Here is a 24,403-nt window from a genome sequence, read left to right as displayed (position 1 = left end):
AAATAGCCTAATGGTACACAGCGTTTCACTGGCTCTTCACTCAACCCTGGAACAGTGAAGGCACATGCATCAGGATGCTCTCCATTGACTACAGCTCTGCATTCATCCCCTCAGAACTAATCAATACACTGCAAGACCTAGGCTTGTGCAACTGGGTCCTCGGTATCCTCATGCATAAACTCAGTTTGGATTTCAAACATCTCCTCCTCAATCGCAGGTGCATTGCAAGGTTGTGTTCTTCGTCTCCACCCCACTCCCCATTCGTCCCTGTCCGACTCACTTTATACTTATGACTGTAATGGTTAAATACAACTCCAATGCCATACTTATGTTTGCTGACAACACCACTGTTGTTTTGAGAATCAAAGGTGATGACGGGTCAGCATATAGGAGGGAGATTGTTGTTGTAGCACCATCAGCCAATTCTCAATCTCTCAGCAAAACCAAAGAGCTGATTATTGTCTTCAGGAAGAGGAAAACCAGAGGTCCACGAGCTAGTCCTCGTCAGGGGATCAGAGATGGAGAGCGTCAGCAACTTTAAATTCCCCTACATTAAAATTTCAGAGGACCCTTCCAGCACGTAACTATCATTACAAAGAAGGCACTGCAGCACCTCTACTTTCTGAGAAGTTTGCGAAGATTCGGCATGTTATCTAAAACTTCTACAGATGCGCAGTGAAGAGTATATTGACTGGTTGCATCACAGCCTGGTGTGAAAACACCAATGCCCTTGAATGGGAAAGCTTACAAAAAAAATCGTGGCTACAGCCCAGTCCATCACACATAAAGCCCTTCCCAGCATGGAATCATCAGGTCTGTGCACCATGATGAGTTAATGATGAAAGCGGCTTTGCTCTTACTTAACACCACAGTCTGATCCAAGCGATGGAAGGTAAAGCCCTTGTCCAGGGTGCTGGGATTGAATCAGAGTATCCCCCAGTACTGTAGTCTTGCTCTGAGGCCTTCAATTTTATTTTATGGGCAGTGTATGTTAGCGAGGAGGACGGGTGGGGGGTGTGGGGTGGAGGAATGAGTCCAGGGTAGTTGTCTTTATGGCTGTGATGAATGTGCAGCAGCCCTGATATGTCAGCGTGGGGATTTCAGGATGCTCTGCTTGAATGTGGGAGTGAATCTCTTCTTATGTAGTCATCTGCAGAACCCTGTCATAGTTCTGGAAAGTGTAGAGCCACCCCACTTTTGTCCATTGACAATATCCCCATTTGCCCAGAATAGGGCCACGACCTTCTATGCCTTTGCTATCTACACGTCAGTTGAAGGCCTCTTAAACAGCCATTTGATCTGACACCACCATCTCCTCTGGTGCACGTTCCAGATATCAACTGCCTTACATAAAAAAAACCTCAAGATCCTCTTTAAAGCTCCTTCCTCTCACCTTAAACCTATGGCCTTTTGTTATTTCATAGTCCTTGATGCACCATCAATAACTCACTCTGAGACGTAAGAAGCGAGATATCAGCTTTTATTGACTGGAAGAATGAACAACACTACATCCTGGATAATGAGGCCGGGCTCAGGCCTCAATCGCCTTTATACAGGGGTCTGTGGGAGGAGCAGTCCAGACAGGTATATGTAGTTCACCACAGTCCTGCTGTGGAAAAAATAGTTTAGTTATTTCATCTGTGACTCCCATAATCACAGAAGCATAGTGATTAGCGTAACGCCTTACAGTGCTAGTGATCGTAGTTGAATTCCTGCCAGTGTTTGTAAGGAGCTTGTATCTTCTCCCCGTGGTTGTGTGGGTTTCCTCCCATACTAGGGTTAGGGTTAGTAATTTGTGGGAATGCTACGTTGGCGCAGAAAGCAAGGCGACACTTGCAGGCTGCCTCAGGCACATCTCGAACTGTGCTGATCATTGACGTAAACACCGTATTTCACTGTATGTTTTGATGTAGAGGTAAAAAATGAAGCTAGCTTCTTTGCCTTTAATCTTATGTAATTCTTTCAGGTCAGCCCTTCAGCCTCCATAGCCCCAGGGAAAACAAACCCAACCTATCCAAGCTCTCTGCCCAACTAAAAACCTACAATCCTGGCCCATCTCCTGCAGAGAGCAACACAGAGTTTACAGTAGAACTGGTGCTGGACTGAAGAGCGAGGACTTCATCCAGCTTTATGAAAACACACCGAGATTATGTTAATGATCGAGCTTGAAAATTGGAAAATGAGACTTCAATTACAAATTTCCACTTGACAATGTTTCCTTTATTGTTCCGGTTGATTTACCAACAACATTTAGCATCAGACTCTCCTGACTTGGCTTGGTGAGCATCAGATCTGATAGAAACTTTTACCATCAGACCGTCATGAATACAGCAAAAGCCAGGAGTCCTTGCAAATCAGAGGGGCAAACGATGTTTGGGGGTAGATAACTGATCAAGGGTCTGTCAGCTCACCAGTGGAAATGATAGCTTCTAGATTGCTGGGCACCAGATAGTTCAGAACAGTGTTGCACTTACATCATTGGGTACTGAGTGAATTGTTTAGCGTTTGTTTAGTTTGTTGAGGGTTGTATTTCAATTTTTGGTTACTGTGTGATGGGTTTCAATTGCTGGGTACTTTGTGCTGAATTTAGATTGTTGATATCATGATAATATTGCTGGGTGATATGCACTTTAGATTGTTAGATACTCGTTTAGACCGCAGGGCACTGTGTTTACTCTGTTGGGTACTGTCAGTTCAGATTTGAACACCGTTTAGTGCTGACCATTCCCTCATCAGTCGACCTTTCCCATCGTCTAGGACTCTGACTTCGTTTCATTCTGAGGTTTAATCTTTCCAACAGCGTCAAGCAGAGACTGAATGTCAACACGATCACCAAACTCCTTCTCTCGGTGCTCCAACAGGACCCCCTGCGTGGGCAAAATACCAACACTTCAGCACCAGCACAGGGCAGCATTTTGTCAAAATAATTTCCTGCTTCCTCTGTCCTACACACCCTCAAAGTTTTAGATGTCCGGCTGAATCTACACAAACTCCTGTGGAAGTAGAGGTGCTGCTGCACTTTCTTCATAATTGCACTGGCGTGCCAGGCCTGGCAAAGATGGAGACATCATGATGCTCTTCATCAGCTACTGCTCGGCACTTGATACCATCATCCTCTCAAAACAAATCAATAAGCTTCAAGAGCATGGCCTCAATACCTCCTCGTGCAATTGGATCCTCGATTTCTTCAGCTGCGCTCCCCAGTCAGTTTGGATTTCCAACTTCTCCTCCACGATCTGCATCAGCGTAGATGCACCACAAGGCTGTGAGCTTAGACCCCTGCTCTACTCACTTTAGACTTATAACTGTGAGGCTAAGCACAGCTCCATATCCATATTCAGGTTTGCCGATGACACCACCGCCATACACCAAATCAAAGGTGGTGACGTATCAGCATATAGGGGGACAATGAATGAAAATCTGGCTGAGTGGTGCCATAACAACACCATCCAGTCAAAGTCAGCAAGACCAAAGAATTGATTATTGACTTCAGGAGAGGGAAAACAGAGGTCCATGGGCCAGTCCTCGTCCGAGAATCAGAGGTGGAGACGGTCAGCAACTTTAAATTCAGAGGACCTGTCCTGGGCACAGCACAGAAGGGCAATTATGAAGAAAGCACCTCTACATCCTGAGGAGTTTGTGTAGATTCAGCCTAACATCGAAAACTTTGACCAACTTCAATAGATGTGTACGGCTCTGTCCCACTCCTCTGCCTGCTCCTCCCTCTCTGTGCCACTCCCCTACCTGCTCCCCAGGTCCGATGACGAACACTCCTCCCAGGATGAATCCTTCTCCATCGGTGTTCCCGGTGAATCCCTTTCGCCAGGCTCGGAAAAGGCTCCTCCAGACGCTCAGGCGTACGAGTCCCATCAGTCCCAGCACCCTCTGCCTCGGACCATAGAAGTGTTTCTGCAAATGGAGCATTGTCTATAGTGAGGGTACAGGGTGTGGGGGGTGGGTAGGGGGGAGTGTGAGGGTGGGAGCCCCAGCAGTGTGGTAGATGGGAACACGTGGGAATGGGAGGATAGGGATGGGGGCAGTGCGACATTCAGGACAGATAAATGTGAAAGTGGGGAGGAAGGATATGGTGGTTGGTTCACTGCCATGTAGTTATGGTCATGTGGGTGGGGGTGCCATTGGAAACACATTCACCTCACCAGCTCTCTGCTGGCCTGGTAGTCCATGTTCTCAATCAAGAGTAGGGAAGAAACTTTGGGAAGAACCAATGCCTTCTCTGCCCTGCTGCATCTGAGCAGCCAGTGGTCACCCCACTGACTCAGGCTAGGACTTCCTTGCAGCCCACTATCACTGACTCCAGCTGCATGCAGTCTGCATCTGTGAAGCCAGGCTTCGCCAAGGCCCAAACTCAGGGACACGAAGCAATTCTGAGCTCAGTTAATGAGGGAGCTGAGCTGCGTCCCAGGGAAATGCAAGAAAGACCACTAACACTCAACATGAAACTCCAATTTGTGCTCCCATTGTCCAACTCTCCACTCCCCATTCCTCTCGTGGGGAGTGACTGTTAACCTGATAACTGTTCCCCTTACTCCCCGACAATCGGACACCCAGTACATACATTGACATCCAGAAAGATCTCTCCTTTGAAATAGGGTTGGAAGTCCTCCAATTCAGTTTTGAGGTTTTCTTTGACGACGGCATAAAGAGTGACACCCAACTCATCGAGCTGGGGCCTCAGGGAGGAGATCTCAGCAGCCTCCTGCAGGAAGATACAACAAAAGTCAAACCAGCACGAGGTATCAAGGAAACTGAAAGGAGACTGGGAACGTGCATCCCAGAGGGCATTGTACCAGTTATCTACTGAGAAATAGAGACAAAATAAAACTAGAAAATGCTGGAAATACTGAGCAGCTCAGGTTGCATCTGTGGGAAAAGAAAAAAAAACATTAACTCTTGCCACAGATATTAGCATCGGTTCATTGGTATTTAGTTTATTATTGTCTCATGTATCAAGACACAGTGAAGAGCTTTCCTTGCCAGCAGATTAATCATTATACATGACATTAAGGTAGAACAAGGGAAGAGTAATAATGCAGAATAAAGTGTAAAAGCTGCAGATAAAGTTCACTCCAGATAATCAATAGAATGCAAGATAACGTGGTAGATTGTGAGGTCAAAGTCCATATTCTAACAAAGAGGTCCACTCAACAGTCTGACAACAGTGGGGTAGAAGCTGTCCTTGAGCCCGGTGCTACGAGCTTTCAGGGTTTTGTAACATCTATACAAGAGATTCTGCCAATGCTGGAAATCCAATACACACACACACACACACAAAATGTGGAGGAGCTCAGCGGGCTTGGCAGCACCTATGGAAATGAGTACATCAGTCGACATTTCAGGCTGAGACCCTTCTTCAGGACAACAGTAGACGTTTCAGGCCGAGACACATCTTCAATCCTTTATTTGTATCATCGACCTGACAGGAGAGGGAAGGAGAGAGAATGTTTGGGGTGGGTAAGTGGGGTTGCTGATTATGGAGGTTGCTTTAGTGAGCAGAGAGAAGTATAGAAGTATAGTCCATAGAGGGGAGCTTGGTTCCTGTGATGTGTCCACAGCTCTGCAGTTTCTTGTAGTCACGGGCAGAGTAGTTGCCACACCAAGCTGGTATGCATCCAGATACGGTGTCTTCTATCGTGCATAGATAAAAATTGGTAAGGGTCGATGGAGACTTGCCACATGCAGCCTCACCTACTGGGTATTACCAGCACTTTGTCTCTGTGTGGAAAACAGCCAGAATTAGCAGACTCCATCAGCTGCTGCCACCTCCCTAAAGAAAGGGAGTTCACTGATTCAGGTCTGGAACGTGGGAGGGGAGTCTGAATGGAATGCTCTGGGGTGGAAAGGGAGGAGCCAGAATACATTGCTGAGATTTGAAATTACAGCCCAGAAGTCGGCCTTTCAGCCCATCTCGCCCACGCAGAACCACTTGAAGTGTCTACTGTTGACTTGCACCCCGACCATAGCCCTCCATGCCCCTACCACCTGCGTGCCTATCCAAGCATCTCTGAAAGATTGAAATCAAGCTTGTATGCACCACTTGTGCTGCAAGCTCGCCCCACACTCTTACGGCCCTCTGAGTGAAGAGGTTTTCCCTCGTGTTTCCTTCAAACTTTTCACTTTTCACCCTTAATCCATGACATCTTGTTGCAGCCCAACCCAACCCCAGTGGAAAAAGCCTGCTTATATATACCCTATCTATATCCCTCATAATTCTGTATACCTCTATCAAGTCTCCCATCAATCCTCTACATTCCAAGGAATAAAGTCCCAACCCACTCCCTCTTTCCTCATTATTCAGGTCCTCCAGATCCGGCAATATGCTTATAACATTTCTCTGTACTCTTTCAGCCTTATTTATATCTTCAACATAACGTTCCATCTCCAGTAATCAATACATGGACTAGAAGTGACAGAATCTTTCTTTACGACTCTATCTACACTTTCAATCAATTATGGATCTGTATTCCCACGTCCCTTTGTTCTACCACTAGCTTTCACTGGTAGGACCAAGAAGGGTAGGCCATACACAAAGTGAAACACCTCGCATCTGTCTATATTAAATTCCATCTGCCATTTTGTAGTCCATTTTTCCAGTTGGTCCAGATCCTGCTGTGAGCTTTGATAGTCTTCCTCATTGTCCACTGCACCCCCAGTCTTGGTATCATCCACAAATTCGCAGATCCAGTTCACCACATTGTCATCCATGATAAATGATCCGGATGATAAACACAAATGAACTCAGCCCCGATCCCTGCTGCACTCCATTAGTCACGTCACAGGCCTCCAGTCAGAGAGGCAACCAACTACTACCACTCTCTGGCTTCTCTCACAAAGCCAATGTCCAATGTAATTTATAAAAGTTACTACCTTTTTTGAATGTCAAGTGACTGACCTTCATAACGATTCTCCCATGCAGGACCTTGCCAAACACCTGGCTAAAGTCCATATAGATAACATCCACTACCTTGCCTTCAACTTTCCTGGTATTGTCCTCAAAACACATTATAAGACTTAGATACAACCTACCATGCACAGAGCCATGCTGACAATCCCTAATCAGTCCATGTCTATACAAATACTTGCATGTCAGTCCCTTAGAATACCTTCCAATAACTTTCCCACTACTGACGGCAGGCTCACCAGTTATAACTCCTGGTTTATTTTTAGAACGCTCCTTAAACAGCGGAACAAAATTAGATATCCTCCAGTACCTCACCTGTCGCTAAGGATGGTTTAAATATCTCAGCTAGAACCCCTGCAATCTCTGCACTTGCCTCCCACAGGGCAAGAGGGAACACCTTGTCAGACCTTGCGGATTTCTCCATCCAAAATTGCCTGAAGACAGCACACACCTCCACCTCTGTAATCTGTATAGGGTCCATAACCTCACTGTTGCTTTGCCTCACTTCTATGGACTGTGTTCGTCTCCTGAATAATACAGATGCAAAAAAAAATCCTTTTAAGATCCTCCCCTACTCTTTTGGCTCCAGGCATAGATTGCCATTCTGATCTTCCAGGATACCAACTTTGTACCTTGCAATCCCTTTGGACTTAACATATCTGTAGAATCCCTTGGGATTCTCCTTCACCCGGTCTGCTGGAGCAACCTCACCTTCCTTTAGCGCTCCTGATTTCCTTCTTAAGTGTTCTTTTGCATTTCTTGTAGTCCATAAGCACCTCATTTGTTCCCACTTGTCAACACGTCTCTCTTTCCTCTTACTTTGGGCCTCAGTATGTCTTGAAAGCAAATGTTCCATAACTTGTTATCTTTATATTTTGTTCTGACATGCACATACAAGCTTTGTACTCTAAATTTAACTTGTGAAGGCCTCCCACTTAGCAAGTGATGCTTTGCCAGAAAACAGCCTGCCCAAATCCACACTTGCCAGATGCTCTTTGATACAATAAATATTGGCCTTTCTCCAATTTAGAATATCAACCTGCAGACCAAGCTTTTCTTTTTGTGTACTTACTTTGAAGCTAATGGCCCAGACAGAATTCTGCAACTTGCCCTGTTCGTTGGAGTGGTGGGGGGGGGGGGGGGGAACAGACACCCTCTAAGGGGGCATTAGAGGCAATGTGAGATGAACAGTGGGGGAAAGGGGGTGGTGTGTGAGCGGATGGCACAGGCAATGGATGTGGAGTTGTAGGGAGAAGACAGGTGGAGTAGAAAAGATAATGAGGGAGAGGGAGAGAGAAAGTGAGAGACGGGTTGGTGAGGTGATTATAATTTTATTGCATTTATTATACTTTCCTGTTGTTATGTCTTCAAACGTCACGTTGATTTAAAGATGGCTGTTTAAATGCCGGTAGGCATTGGTGCCCTGGGAGCTGCAGTTGATGGTATATTGCTGACTAACACTAACATCCTGATGCCCAAGCCAAAGTCTGCATCACTGTCCTATTTGTCAGCGGCTGACCTGAGGATACTGGATCAAGGCATTGTAGTCCTTCTCAATTCCATTCCCATTGTGGTTCAGCCTCACATGGTCTCCCAGCGATTGCATTGTACCTCACCTTTGAATCATTGTTGGCTTTCAGCTAAATATTAAGATTCTAGAGAGGAATGGCTTCAGTGATGAGAAGATTTCAGCTAGAGAAGCTGGTGTTGTTCCCTTAGGGGCAAAGAAAACAAATTGCCCCCATTTCTGATCGGTTCGGGGGGGGGGGGGCCTAGGAGACAGCTATAAATTTTGAAAACAGGAGGATGTGAGGAAGTATTCTTTTGGTATTACCTGGTAGAATAACTTTGAGGTAAAGTACTTACAGGTTGGAAGTGCTCCATTTTTATTATAAAGTCACTTTATTGCAAATTGTGCTAAGCATAGATTAATAAGTACTTTTTTGATCCTGAGTGGGATCACTGTACAATATTGTACAGGTCTTACAGCCCACAATATCATATCAAACGAAGCCTGACTCCTAATTAACTGAATCTCATTTGCCCACTCACTGGACACATCCCTCCCTTCTCCTCACATTCATATTCTATCTGAAGGTCTCCTTCGCTCTCTTTCACTCTCAATGTAAACAAAAGCTTGCCTGACACAGCTCCTTTGTGCAAACCCCATTTCCAGAAAAGTTGGGATATTTTCCAAAATGCAATAAAAACAAAAATCTGTGATATGTTAATTCATGTGAACCTTTATTTAACTGACAAAAGTACAAAGAAAAGATTTTCAATAGTTTGACTGACCAACTTAATTGTATTTTGTAAATATACACAAATTTAGAATTTGATGGCTGCAACACACTCAAAAATTGGGACAGAGGCATGTTTACTATTGTGTTACATCGCCTTTCCTTTTAATAACACTTTTTAATCGTTTTGGAACTGAGGATACTAATTGTAGTAGATTTGCAATTGGAAATTTTGTCCATTCTTGCTTGATACAAGACTTCAGCTGCTCAACAGTCCGTGGTCTCCGTTGTCTGATTCTCCTCTTCATGATGTGCCATACATTTTCAATAGGAGATAGATCTGGACTGGCAGCAGGCCAGTCAAGCACACGCACTGTGTGTCTACAAAGCCACGCTATTGTAGCCCGTACAGAATGTGGTCTGGCATTGTCCTGCTGAAATAAGCATTGACGTCCCGGGAAGAGATGTCGCCTTGATGGCAACATATGTCTCTCTAAGATCCTAATATACGCCTCAGAGTCAATGGTACCGTCACATACATGCAACTCACCCATGCCGTGGGCACTGATGCACCCCCATACCATCACAGATGCTGGCTTTTGCACCTTTCGCTGATAACAATCAGAATGATCATTTTCATCTTTGGCACGGAGAACTCGACGCCCGTTTTTTTCTGAAAACTAGCTGAAAGGTGGACTCATCTGACCACAGCACAAGGTTCCACAGTCTATCGGTCCATCTGAGATGAGCTCGGGCCCAGAGAACTCGCCGGCGTTTCTGCATAGAGTTGATGTATGGCTTCCTCCTTGCGTAATACAGTTTCAAGTTGCATTTCTGGATGCAGCGATGGACTGTGTTAAGTGGCAATGGTTTTCCGAAGTACTCCCGAGCCCAGCTGGCTATAATTGTCACAGCAGCATGACGGTTTCTTAGGCAGTGCCGCCTGAGGGCTCGAAGATCACGCGCATTCAACAGTGGTTTCTGACCTTGCCCTTTACGCACTGAGATGTCTCTGAATTCTCCGAATCTTTTCACAATATTATGTACTGTAGATGTTGAAAGACCTAAATTCTCTGCAATCTTGTGTTGGGAAATGTTCCTTTTGAACTGACTAACAATTCTCTCACAAATTTTGGCACAAAGGGGTGAGGCACGACCCATCCTTGCTTGCAAAGACTGAGCCTTTGATGGATGCTACTTTTATACCCAGTCATGATACCTCACCTGCTACCAATTAGCCTGCTTAATGTGGAGTCTTCCAAGCCAGTGTTACTTGAATATTCTGTGCACTTTTCAATCTTATTTTAACTCTGTCCCAACTTTTGTTGAGTGTGTTGCAGCCATCAAATTCTAAATTTGTGTATATTTACAAAATACAATTAAGTTGGTCAGTAAAACTATTGAAAATCTTTTCTTTGTACTTTTGTCAGTTAAATAAAGGTTCACATGAATTAACATATCACAGATTTTTGTTTTTATTGCATTTTGGAAAATATCCCAACTTTTCTGGAAATGGGGTTTGTACTTCCCCCGCCCTTCAGCTTACACACATGCCTACTAATATTCAACATTTCAATCCTGGGACAAGGATGCTAAACATCTACTCTATTCCTCACACAATTTTACAAACTTCTATCAGATTTCCCCCTCCATCTTCAACGCTCAAGAAAAAACCACTCAAGTTTGTCCAACCTCTCCTCATAAGCGTATGCCCCTCTAATCTAGACAGCATCTTGTTAAAACTCCTCTCCACCCTCTCCAAGATCTTCACACTGTATGACATCACCAGAATTCAGTGCAATATTGTACAGTATATGTGGCCTTACCAGAGTTTTATGAAAGTCTTTCCTGACTCTTGAACTCTGCCTCCGCTAATATAGGCAAACATGCCATACACCCTCTTTACCACCCTATCAAGGCGCAGCCACTATCAGGGAACTGTGAACTTGGACCCCAAGATCATTCCGCTCATCAACACTGTTAAGGGTTTAGCCATTAACACTGTACTCTTGCAAATTTCAATGCCTCTCATTTGGCTGGATTAAATTCGTATCTCCAACTGATCTATATTCCGCTCTATTCTTTAGCAATCATCTATGCTCTTTGCAACACCACCAACCACTGTATTGGTTGCAAACTTATTTAACCCACCCATCTCCCACTTCACCCAAGTTGCTTTTTATATCTCAAAAGGCAGAGGTCCCAGTACGGATTGCTGCCAAATGCCCCATCAAACCCTGTACGTTCCAGAGGCACAAGAACTCTGAATCTAAGCGGCCAAGTGACTGTGGATCCCATTCATCTTAGTATTCTGGATTTGCCTCTTATTTGGGAACTTGTCAAATGCTTTACTAAAATCTGTGGACATCATCCACAAATCTCCCTTCATCAATTACTAATCATGATGCAGATGTACCAATCTTTGGTTGTAACGTAGGGTACTGTACACAGTTCTGATTGCCAGACCACAGAGATGATGAGGTAGCAAGAGAAAGTACAGAAGTAATTCACCAGAACATCACATGGAAAGGAAGATTATAGTTATAAGGAGAGAGTTCATTTTCAGTGGAACCCAGCAGGCTGATGGGGTAACCATATAGAAGTTTATAAAATTATCAGAGGCATGGGTCGTCAGAATCTTCTTCCAAGGCCAGGTTTCTGAGAGTGGAGAAATTTAATAGGAGATGCACAGGGTAAATGTTTTCACACAGAGGGCGGTGAACATCCTGCTCACAAGCTGCCAAAGCAGGTTACGACATTTGGATGAGTACTTAGAGGAAAGATGTACGGGGATATTGGCTCTAATGTGGGGAAATGGAGGAAGTGTAGATGAGTGGACTGCCAGCAAGGCCTGAAGTTATTGTGCTTCATGTTTCAGTGACTTTAGAGCATAAGATCAAGACAAAGGAGCAGAATCAGGCCATTCAGCCCCTCCCCCCCATGCCTGCTCTGTCAGTCCATCTTGGCAATTTATTATCCCTCTCAATCCCATTTTCCTGCCTTTTCCCTGTAACCTTTGATGCCTGACTATTCAATAAGCAGGAACCACTGCTTTAAATGCACATCCCTCAATTCTGAGGCTGTGGCAACGGACCTAGACTCCACCACTATAGGAAACACGCTCTCCACATCCACTCTATCTGGCCCTATCAATATTTCAATGAGATCCCCTCCCTGATTCTTTTCAGCTCCAGTGAGTACAGCCCCAGAGTTATCAAATGCTTCACGTACGTCAACAATTTCAGTCCTGTAAACATTCTCATATCTCCTTTGGACCCTCACCAATACCAGCATTTTTTTTCTTAGATAAGGGGCCCAAACGCACTCAAGTGCACTTTAACCAATGCTTTATAAAGCCTCAGCACTACATCCTTGCTTTTGTATTCTAGTCCTCTTGAAATGAGTACTAACATTGCATTTACCTTCCTTACCACTAATTGAAACTGCAAATTATCCTTTAGAGAATTCTGCACGAGGACTCTCAGGTCCCTTTGCACCTCAGTTTTATACTTTCTCATTTAGAAAATAGTCCTTGCCTTTATTCCTTTTGCCAAAGTGCATGACCATGCATTTCCTTACATGATATTCCATTCCCTACTTCTTTACCCATTCCCCCAATCTGTCCAAGAACTTTTACAGACACCCTGCTTCAACACTATCTGCCTTTCCACCCAAATTCGTAAAATCCACAAACTTGTGCACAAAGCCATGAATTCCTTCATCCAAATCATTGACAGGAAAAGAAGCAGTCCCAACACTGACCCGTGCAGCACACCACTAGTCAACAGTCGCCAACCAGAAAAGACCCCCTTTATTCCCACTTTCTGCCTCCTGCCAGTCAGGCAATCTTCTATCTGTGCTAGTACCTTTCCTGTAATATCATGGGCTCTTATGTTAAGCAGCCTCATGTGCAACACAATGTCAAAGGCCTTCTGAAAATCCAAATAAACGGCATCTGTTGATTCTCCTTTGTCTGTCTTGCCCATTTCCTAGAATTCCAACAGATTTGTCAGGCAATATTATCTCTTAAGGAAGATATGCTGACTACAGCCTATTTTTTTCATGTGCCTCCAGGTCCTCTAAAATCACATTCTTAATAATGAACTTCAAAATCTTGCCCACCTCTGAAGTTAGGCTAATTGGTCTATAATTTCCTGTCTTCTGCCTCACTCCCTTAAACAGTGGAGTGACATTTGCAATTTTCCAGTTCTCCAGAACCATTCCAAAATGTACTGATTCTTGAAAGATCATTACTAATGCCTCCACAACCACTTCAGCCACCTTTTTCAGAAGCCCGGGGTGTAGTCCAGGTGACGTACCTATTTTTTCAGCTGCCCAGGCACCTTCACTTAGTAAAGGCAACGACACTCACTTTTGACCCCTGACACAGTTACATTTCTGGCATTCTGCTCATGTCTTCACAGTGAAGACTGATGAAAAATACTTAAGCTCATCTGCCATTTCTCTGCCCCCCATTACAATCTCTCCAGCACCATTTTCTAGTAGTCTGATAGCTACACATCTTGTTTTTACTCTTTAAATATCTGAAAAACTTTTTAACAAATTCTATATTATTGGCTAGCTTACCTTCATATTTCATCTATTCTCTCTAAGGTTTTTTTATTTGCCTTCTGTTGGTTTTTGAAGGTTTCGTGATACTCTAGCTTCCCATTACTTTTGGTAATATTATACACCCTAGCTTTTGCTTTCATGCTGTCCTTGTCTTCCCTTGTCAGCCACAGTTGTCTCATCCTCCCTTTAGAATATTCTTCATTTTTGTGATGCATCTTTTCTGCATTTGAATTTCCCCTCTAATCACCAGCCATTGCTATTCTGTCATTTCTGCTCGCATCCCCTTCCAATCAACCACGGCCAACTCTCGTCTCATGCCTCTATAATTCTTACAATGAAGTAAAAGGATCAATACATCTGCTTTTTGCTTCTCCTCAAGCTGCAGGGTGAATTCTATGACAAATCTCCTAGGGGTTCCTTTACCGCAAGCTCCGTAATCAAATCTGTATCATTACATAACAGTCAATCGAGAATTGCCAACCCACTAGGTGGACCCAGCACCAAGCTGATTTTCCCAATCTACCTGCATATTGAAATCCCCAGTGATTATTGCAACATTGCCCTTTTGACATGCATTTTCTATCTCCCTTTGTAATTTGTAACCCACATCTGGTTACTTTTCAGATGGTGGTGTGCAACTCCCATCAGGGTCTTTTTACCTTTGCAGTTTCTTAACTCTACCACAAGTATTTACATTTTCCAGCACTCTTTTTAAGGATTTGATTACATTTTTTTTTATGAACAATGCCACCCCACCTCCCCTGCCTACCTGCTTGTCCTTTCCATACAGTGTGTATCCTTGAATTTTAAGCTCCCAACTATGATCTTCTTTCAGCCATGACACCGAAATTCCCATATCATACCTGCCAATCTTGAACTGCACTACAAGATCATCTACTTTATTCTGTATACTGTGTGCACTCGAATACAACACCTTCTGTCCCGTATTCATCAACCTTTTTAATTTTGGAACCTTGTCACTCTTTAACTCATCACACCGACTATAATTTTGCCCTATCATCTGCCTTCCCCACAGTATCACAACACACTCCCCCATCCTCAGCTCTATCACTCCAGATCCCATCCCCCTGCCAAATTAGTTTAAACCCTTTCCACAGCTCTAGCAAACCTGTCCACAAGCATATTGGTCCCCCTTAGGTTCAGGTGTAACCCGCCCTTTTTGTACTTCTTCCCAGAAGAAATTCCACATATCCAGAAATCTGAAACCCTGCCCCCCTGCACCAATTCTTCAGCCACGTACGCATTTGCCAAATCATACTATTCTTATCCTCACCGTCATGTGCCACAGGCAGCAATCCAAAAATGACTACCTTGGAGGTCCTGCTTTTCTGTTTTCTGCCCAACTCCCCTTTGGACCTTCTGCCTTTTCCTACCCATGTTGCTGGTACTGGTCTTCCTGTTGTTCACCCTCCTCCTTTAGAAGACCATGGATCCGATCCAAAACATCTCTGACCCTGGCACCTGGAAGGCAACATACCATCCAGGTGTCTCTTATGTCCACAGAATCTGCTTTCTGCTCCTCTAATTTTGGAATCCCCTATCTCTACTATGCTCCTCTTCTCCTCCCTAAGAATTCTCTCTGAAAGCTTCCTTACCACTGATGTAAGGCTCTCTATATTATCCCCATTTCCTTTCTTGAAAAAAGGAGCAAAATTGACCACCTTCCAGTCCTCTAGGGCCCAAAGCGAGGATAATTCTGATATTTGGTCTGAGCCTAACAAAGTGGCCACTGTGAGATGCTTCATTTGCAATAATAACCAATACACCTGAGGATGATGCCACATATTCTGGTGCCAAAATAGCATACCCATGATACTCAGAATACAAAAACAACGAAACAAGCCATACCTCCCACCCACCCACAAACACACTCATGCACGTACAAGTCCTTCAACCAGGTTTCGGCCTCTTTGGCCTCCAGTAGACTCAAACTCCCAGACGTTGGGTTTTGATTTCACCAGAGAACTCACAGACTCGGGACTCTGAGTCACAATGGGTTTCAACTTTTGAACTTCTGATTGACCCATAGACTTTGATTTTCAGTGCTGACCCCAGGATTCACCTATCGCAAAACACTAGACCCGACCCTCTGATCTCACCGATGACAGGTCCCGAACTTTACATCTTGAACTCCATTCTCACCGATTTGCCGATTTGTTCCATCTGCCCACACATGAAACACGATCGTAGAAAAGCAGCATCTATCAAAGGTCCTTACCACCCAGGGCGTACGTTTTTCCTTGATGCTGCCTTCAGGCAGAAGGTACAAGAGCCTCAGGACGCATACCACCAGGTTCAAGAACAGTTACTAACCCTCAACCATCAAGTTCTTGATCAAAAGAGGATAACTACACTCATCTATTGAGATGCTCCCACAAGCAAACCCACTTTAAGGATTCTTTATCTTGTTATTTCATGCTTTTGTTATTTATTGCTATTTATTTATATTTGTATTTTAGATTAGACTCAACTTTATTGTCATTGTGCCAAGTACAGATACAAAGCCAATGAAATGCAAAGAACAATGTTATTTACAAAATAACTGCGAATAAAAAGTAAGTGCTACAGCAGACAAATATAAAAGTACTGAGACAGTACAATATGGGTGCAATACTGCTTAGCGCTGTGATGTGAGGTTTAGCAGGGTCACAGCCTCAGGGAAGAAGCTCTTCCTGTGCCTACTGGTGCAGGAGCGGAGGCTCCTGTAGCGCCGATCGGATGGGAGGAGAGTAGAAAGTCCATGGTTAGGGTGAGATGCATCCTTAATCATGCTTTTGCCCTGCCCAGGCAGCATTTATGGTAGATGTTCTCAATGGTGGGCAATTGGGTGCTGATAGTTCACTGGGCACTTTTCACCACCCGCTGGAGTGCTTTGCAGTCCGATATGGGACAATTGCCATACCACACTGAGATGCAGTTGGTGAGTATGCTCAGTTTGTTGTCTTATGTATTCTTTCATTGATCCTGTCTATAGTTACTAATCTATAGGTTTACTGAGTATTCCCGCAGGAAAATGAATCTTAGGGTTGCACATGGAGACATGCACGGACTCTGATCATAAACTTTACTTTGAACTTCGAAATGAGTTCAGTCCCTCCCTTCTGCATACAGAAATTTGTCAAGGTGATTGGTGAAGTGCTGAGCCCACAGACTTCTCAGGAAGTAAAGCATTTCTATACGTAATTAGTCATAATAGGTTTGTCGGGCTATTTGTAAACAGGACATATTTTGGAATTTTGCACAATGTTGGACATATCTCAAGGTTGTTGCTCTACCAGAACTGTTTCCTGAGGGGCATAGATAATTGTGGAACACAGACCTTCAGCACTACTGCTGGGAAGTGGTGTTTATTGTATCCAGCATGCTCAGTCATTTTTTAGAATCATGTGAACTGAATTAAGTCGGCTGAACACTGGCTTCTTTGATGGAGGGGAAGTTCTCAAGACAGTTTGTTTGTTGATCTGGCTGCTAGCGCACATAATAAAAGGAAATCTCTTATTACCCTTTTTCTACAACAGATGAAAGCTAAACCCATTCTGTGCTACCTTTCCTGAAGAATTAACTCCTCTAGACCCGTGGGTGCCGCAGCAGTGTAGAGGTTAGCGCAATGCTGTCACAGCTCGAAGTGATCTGGAGTTCGAAGTTCAATTCTGGCACCATTCTGGAAGGAATCTCTGTATGTCCTCCCGTGGAATGCCTGGGTCCTTGGGCAGTATGGCTCAAAGGGCTGGAAGGGCCTACTCCTTGCTGTACTGCCAAAATTAAAAAATAAAATCATTTCCAAAGCTGGTTTATATCTCTACTTGGTGTACACGGGTGGAAGTTCAAAGTTCAAACTTAACTTATTATCAAAGTACAATGTCACCATAGACAAGCCAGAGATCCATTTTCTTGCAGGCATTCTCAATAAATACAAAGAAACCAATACATCACTTTAGTCCTGAAGAAGGATCTCAGCCTGAAACGACGACTGTTCACTCTTTTCCACGCTGCCTGACCTGCTGAGTCACTCCAGCATTTTGTGTGTGTTACAATGGAATCAGCGTGGGTAAACAACCAATGTGCTAAAGACAATAAACTACAAATACAAAAAGAAAAAAAGCAACATAATAATGAATAAAAAAAAGCATAAATATCATGAACAAGAGATGACGACTACTTGAAAATGAGACAATAGAGTGTGGGAACGTTTCTCATTGGGGCAAGTGAAGTTTTCCCCTCTGGAAATCCTCTTGCATTTGTACAGAGCCCTGGTGAGACCACACCTGGAGTATTGTGTACAGTTTTGGTCTCCAGGGTTAAGGATGGACATCCTGGCTATAGAGGAAGTGCAGCGTAGATTCACGAGGTTAATTCTTGGGATGTCTGGACTGTCTTATGCAGAGAGGTTAGAGAGACTGGGCTTGAACACGCTGGAATTAAGGAGATTGAGAGGGGATCTGATTGAAACATATAAGATTATTAAGGGATTGGACAAGATAGAGGCAGGAAATATGTTCCAGATGCTGGGAGAGTCCAGTACCAGAGGGCATGGTTTGAGAATAAGGGGTAGGTCATTTAGGACAGAGTTAAGGAAAAACTTCTTCTCCCAGAGAGTTGTGGGGGTCTGGAATGCACTGCCTCGGAAGGCAGTGGAGGCCAATTCTCTGGATGCTTTCAAGAAGGAGCTAGATAGGTAACTTATGGATAGGGGAATCAAGGGATATGGGGACAAGGCAGGAACCAGGTATTGATAGTAGATGATCAGCCATGATCTCAAAATGATGGTGCAGGATCAAAGGGCCGAATGGTCTACTTCTGCACCTATTGTCTATTGGTTCAAGAGCCTGATGGTGGAGGGATAATAACTGTTCTTGGAGCTAGTGCTGTAGTTTCATTTAAACAGAGCTCAACAAAGGGAAAGAGAGGCGTCATCTTAATGAACTCGCTGCCAGGAAGTTGGTGTTGTGATGGGCCTTGGGCCACCCACACCAATTAGAGGTTGTCCAACCACACCTCCAGCAAAAGCAAAGTGGTTCAGCTCTTTAGAAATGAATTAGTTAATAGCTGCTTGCCCCATTTTCATGTGAAATCTGAGCTGAGAGACCACTGTTGAACAGCAATTGTTGCATAGAGGCAAGGTTTATAAAAGCAGTAGGTAGAAATAACCGGGTCAGAACTTGTATAGAGCCTGAAAAAAAAATATTGCAGTGGTAGAGGCTGGAAAAGCCCAGGAGGTAGGCAGAAGAGTGACTTCCAATATCTACCACATTCCTACTGAGCATAAACTGCAAAATCCACAAGACCCTTTCCAGCGCCAGATCCACCATTGTTCTGTGAGACTGCAAACTGCAGGAGTTCAGGTGCAGAAGGGTGGCTCTGGAAAAGGCAGTTTGTAGAGTGTGTAGTCCTCACAACGGTTTTTCCAGCCTCCCTCTTTGTCCTGGAGGCAGAAACATTAGAGACTTTTAAGAAATGTTTAGATAGGCACAGAAATATCAGGGAAATGGAAGGATATGGACACTGTAGAGGGGATTAGTTTAGTTGGACAGTTGATTACTAATTGAACCGGTTTCATTGCACAACATTGTGGGCTGAAGGGCCTGTTCCTGTACTGTATTGCTCTATGTTCTATACCACTGCATAGCTTAAAATAGTGATTGAACAAGTCTGTGAAGATTGGTGACAACAGTTTAGTTCAGTGCTTAAGGATGGCAGGACAGACAGTCAGGGCCAATTGGCCGTGAAGGAGGGTCTTGTCCCGAAACATCCACTCCTCATTCATATCCACAGATGCTCTGACCCGCTGAGTACCTCCAGCATTTCGACATAAATCTTGATCAGCAAGGACCAGTTGGGTCCTTAATTAAACAGAGTTCACTTATAAAAAGAAATCGCTTCATACCTCCCGGCACAAAGATCATCCTGGTCTTCGAACTGCCATGATTACTGCTCCATTGTGCTGCCACAGATCACTTGCTTTAAATGTACGCCCCTCTGTAAACAATATAAACGGCGATTAAATTATTGAATGAGAGGCAGAGATCTTTAAAGGAAGTTGATGAATAACACAATGCAGGGAATTCCTGGGTTGGGACAAGTTTCATCCCCGAGGGCTGCTCGTGACCTGAATAGAAAACAGCCTACTCAACAAACAACCTGCTGGAGGAACTCAGCAGGTCGAGCAGCATCTGCGGGAGGAAAGAAATAGATGATGGTTGGGGTCAAAAACCTACTCCCGTTCTGTAGGGTTTTGACAAGAAATGACAATGTCTTTCCTCTCACCGATGTGACTCCACCCACTGAATTCTCCCATCACATTCTTTGTTGCTCCAGATTCTAGCATCTGCAGTATCTTGTGCCTTCAGTGTATCCAATCTCCCTCCTTATAACTCAAGCCCACTAATCCAGGCAACCTCTTTTCTGAATCTTTTCTGTGTCCTCTTTAGCTTCATCACATTTTTCTTGTAGTGTTGACCAGACCTCTAGCTGCAGCCTGACCAAGGTTTCGCCCATTTGTAACAAGTTGTCCCAATCCTTCTATGCAGTGCCTCAGTTGTTGAAGACAAGCATGCCACGTGCCTCCCACACTACCATGTCTTCCTGTGTTGACACTTTCAGGGATCTATGTACTCGTACCCCGAGGTCTCTCTGTTCCACAACACTCTTGAGAGCTCTGCTACTGTGTACACCTGCCCTGCTCTAGCTTCCCGAAGCACGCGTTCACATTTGTTGGAATTAAATTCCATTTCCAATTACTTCACCGATTTTTCAGTCGATCCAGCTCCTTTTGTAATCTTAAACAGCCTTCACAGTCCACTCCGCCATCAATATTGTGTAACACGCAGCAGGAAGCATCAAATTCTCTTAACAGAGGGGTTACAACCAAGGAGGCCTAGATTTAACATATAAAGCATTGTGGGGAGACGAGGAAAAGTCTTCCCCACAGAGAAAGAGGGAGTGAAAACTACACTGTTTCCTCTTTGTAAAATTCTGTTGGGAGTTTCAGGCTTGAAACCTTTCGCTTTTGATGCACGATGCCCAACTGCAGGGGTACCTCCAGCACCAACGCGTGCTCCCTGAATATGGGGTTCCTCCAGCATTGATGCACGCTCCTGACTACAGAGAGTCTCCAGCACTGAAACAAAACCCCTTGACTAGAGAGTGTCTCAAATATTTAGTTTATATTGCTGACCTCCAGTGAACATAGGGAATCATGAAAGAGATTAAAGAGTAGAATCTCTGGATTGCTACCAGTGCCACATGCTAGTGAGGGCAGAAATAGAAAGAACAGATGAGAAACAGGTGGGCTAGGGGTAGGGTTTCAGGTTTCTAGATCACAGAACCTTTCAGGGCAGGGCTGATCTGTAATAGGTGGATGGATTATACCTTAAAACTCCAACAGAATTACTATCCTGATAGGGAGGTTTGCTGCTGCTGCCTGAGAAAGTTTAAAGGTCGGAGATGGGAACCAGGGCACCAGGTTACAGATGGATTGAAGCTAAGTCATATGTCATGAGCAGTGATATTATAAAGTCAGACAGACAAGACTAGGGGATATAAACAACATGACAGAGACTGAGGTGTTTATTTCAATACAAGTATAAAGAACAAATTGCCCACTTCTACTGCTATGTCTATGTTCATGAACAGAGCATGGATCAGTACATGGAATTATGACATTTTAGCAGTTATAGAGAACTAGTTGAGGGGGGAGCAGGACTGGCTGCTGAGATATTCAATGTTTTAGAAGAGACAGTGAGGGGTTGCATTATTACTGAGGGACAGTACCACAGCTGAACTTGGAGGGGGAAAAACTCAGGGCTAATCAACTGAGTCAATGTAGGTAGAACTCAAAGTAAAAAAAGCACCATCTCTCTTGATGGGTTTATATTATAGATCGGCAAATAGCCACAGGACACCGAGGAGCAAGATTCAAAATACATTTATTATCGAAGAATATATAAATTATACAACCTTGAGATTTGCCTCAAGGAACAAAATCAACAGTTATTGTGGCTTTGACTTCCTCAATGTAGACCGGTTAATGCAAAAGGTTTGGATGGGGCAGTATTTGTTAGCTGTGTCCAAGAAGTTCCTAGAAGCTGTATATGGATAGTTCAACTAGTGAGGAAAGCAGCCTGGCCAGGTGACCGGTCTTTCAGTGGGTGAACACTTAGGAAACAATGATCAGGACTCCTTAAGCTTTAAGACAGCCATGAATAAGAGTAAATCTTGTAGAAAGTAGGACATGTGGAGGCGGTTTATAGTCCAGCTGCAAAGTGTTCAGGACCAGTTTACTCCAATGAGGAAGGAGGACAATGATAGCAAGGTTTGAAAACCTTGAATGATGAAAGGCGGAGTTAATTTAGTTAAGGAGGAAGCATCTGCAAAGCTTTGGAAACTGGGATTGAATAGGGTGCACAAGGTAGGTGAAGGAACCAGAGGGGAATGCAGGATGAGACAAAAAGGGCCCATGAAACATCCTTGGCAAGGATTAAAGTGAATCCCAAGACATCCTACACATCTGTAAAGACCAAACTTGTAACTAAGGATAGGGTAGGACTGCTCAAGGATAAATTGGTAATTTTAAAAATCGGTTTTGTGTTTCATATTCTGAGGTACAGTGACAAATTTTGCATTGTATGCTGTCCACTACATCATTCATCACATCAGTATATTGAGATGGTACAAGGGAAAGTCAATGAGGAACAGTATTACAGTTACAGGGAAAGAACAGTACAACAAACACAGGTGCAAGGTCACAATGAGGTAGATTGTGAGGTCAAGAGTCCATCAAACAAGGGAACCTTTCAATAGTCGTATAACAGACAGAGAAGCTGCCTTTAAATTTGGAGGTACAATCCAATCGCTGGGAGACCATGTGTGGAGAACCACAATGGGAATGGAAATGAGAAAGACTACAGTGTGTGGTGAATATTACACTTGCCTTGATCCAGAGTCCTCAGGTCAGCCGCTGACAAATAGGACAGTGATGCAGACTCTGGCTTGGACATCAGGACGTTAGTGTTCGCCAACAAAATACCACCGATTGCAGCTCCCAGGGCACCAATGCCTACTGTCCACAGAGCCATCTTTAAATCAATGTTATTTGAGGATATAAACAGTAAAGTATAATACAAAATTATAACCTTCTCACCAACCCCCTCACCATTAATTCTATACCACCTGTCTTCTCCCAACAATGCAACATTCATTGCACCTGACTCCCTCCTGATTGCCTGTCATTCAAACTGCCTTCCACAAACGCCCCCATGTCCTCTTACCCTCCATCCCCCCGCCCCTTCTCCCCCTCACGCCTTACCTCCTGTGCCTCACACCCCAATCCCCTCGATCTGAACTCACTCCACTCACTATCGTCTTCCTTCTGCCTTCCACGTTATACCACATCCCCCTCCTCCACCCGCTCGCCCTCTCCTCCCTCCCGTCCCTCCTCCTCCCTGCACCCGCTCGCCCATCCTCCTCCCTCCTCCACCCTGCACCTCCTCCTCCCCCCCGCTCGTCCCCACCTCACTCTCCCAACTTCTTCTCTTTTCCGACTCTAGCACTTGGCTCAATTTCTGTTATAGATAATGTTTTAATAAATTCCCATGATTTGCTGATCTAACGCGGTATGGTCTTGCATGTTATTCTCTACCGCACTTTCTGTGTAGATATTGCATCTCATTCTGCCCTCTCTTACTCGTTTACCTTCTACTACCACATTACACAGTTTTGATGTCCTTGAAAAAACGCCAGACCTTTTTTTCTGGTACATGCGACAAATAAAAAACAATTCTAATTACCATACCAATCTTCTCTCTCCCCCCCCCCCTTCTGTTTTTAATCTCTCTCTCTCTCTCTCTCTAATACACACACAGTATTCCCTCCTCTCTCCCGTCTCCTTGCTCACAACCCAACCCAGCTCCTTTCCTTCGAACCTGATGGTTGTCAACCCGCTGGTAACTGGGCTGAAGACCACAACTCAGCTCATAGCGAACTGACGGAGAAGCAAAACATGGTTCGAAGCCAGCAGCCAAATGCCGGGTGGGCAGTCACGGGGTGGGGGGTCAGACTGAGAGGTGAGCTCCAGCCAATCAAGGTGGCGGGCGTATAGGGGGAACCATCTAACGTAACCAATCGTGGCCGAGGTTTGCAGAGGCGGAACTATTTTCCGGACCGGTAGCCAATCGCAGCAGTCGGACGGGGAGGCGAGGCTGTACTCTGTTAGGTAATCAATTGCTGCCGCCAGGCGGAGAAGCTGGACTACGACCCATAGATAATATAACCGGCGAGGACCGGCAGCTTATCTCCCTATCCGAGGCAGGAGCTTCGTGTCCATTAGCCAATGGCGGCCGGCATGTTGACCAGGCCGTTAGCCGATTGCGGCTGAAGGTCGGAGTGGCGAATCAGTCCACGCCGAACTCGCAGGTCAGGCTGCTGTTGATTTGAACATCGTGTTGACTCGGTATCCAACATCGTCGTCTCCTCAAAACATGTCAGCAAGATGCATGTGCACGTCCGTCCCATTGTTCACTACAATCTGTCTTCTGTGATTAAACCAGTTCTGAACCCAAGTAGCCCAATCACCACGGAATGAGCGTCCCATAAGGGTCTTTGTCCAAAGGCAAAATAAATTGCTGCAGGAATATTTGCGGCACACTCCTCCCGC

The 24,403-nt window shown here is 44.6% G+C and overlaps 1 protein-coding gene across 3 annotated transcripts; it reads right to left on the bottom strand.

Annotated features, from left to right (window-relative positions):
- Window positions 1-1,463: 1,463 nt before the first annotated feature.
- Window positions 1,464-23,810, bottom strand: LOC140740170 (peroxiredoxin-like 2A). Of its 3 annotated transcripts, none has more exons than XM_073069144.1 (6): window positions 23,673-23,810; window positions 22,682-22,826; window positions 19,637-19,728; window positions 4,577-4,717; window positions 3,745-3,909; window positions 1,464-2,867 (listed from the first exon to the last, which is right to left on the bottom strand). In XM_073069144.1, exons 2-6 carry the CDS (start codon window positions 22,824-22,826, stop codon window positions 2,754-2,756), a joined length of 657 nt encoding a protein of 218 aa, XP_072925245.1. In that variant the 5' UTR covers window positions 23,673-23,810; the 3' UTR covers window positions 1,464-2,753. The 3 variants fall into 3 exon arrangements, with proteins under 3 accessions (XP_072925245.1, XP_072925246.1, XP_072925247.1); XM_073069145.1 differs by having other exon boundaries at window positions 22,682-22,810; XM_073069146.1 differs by having other exon boundaries at window positions 22,682-22,807; window positions 23,673-23,808.
- Window positions 23,811-24,403: the final 593 nt, after the last annotated feature.

The sequence above is a fragment of the Hemitrygon akajei genome, chromosome 16 (assembly GCF_048418815.1).
Source record: "Hemitrygon akajei chromosome 16, sHemAka1.3, whole genome shotgun sequence".
NCBI lineage: Eukaryota > Metazoa > Chordata > Chondrichthyes > Myliobatiformes > Dasyatidae > Hemitrygon > Hemitrygon akajei.
Note: the sequence above shows the minus strand (reverse complement) of the source record. Positions and strands in the feature narration are given on the sequence as shown.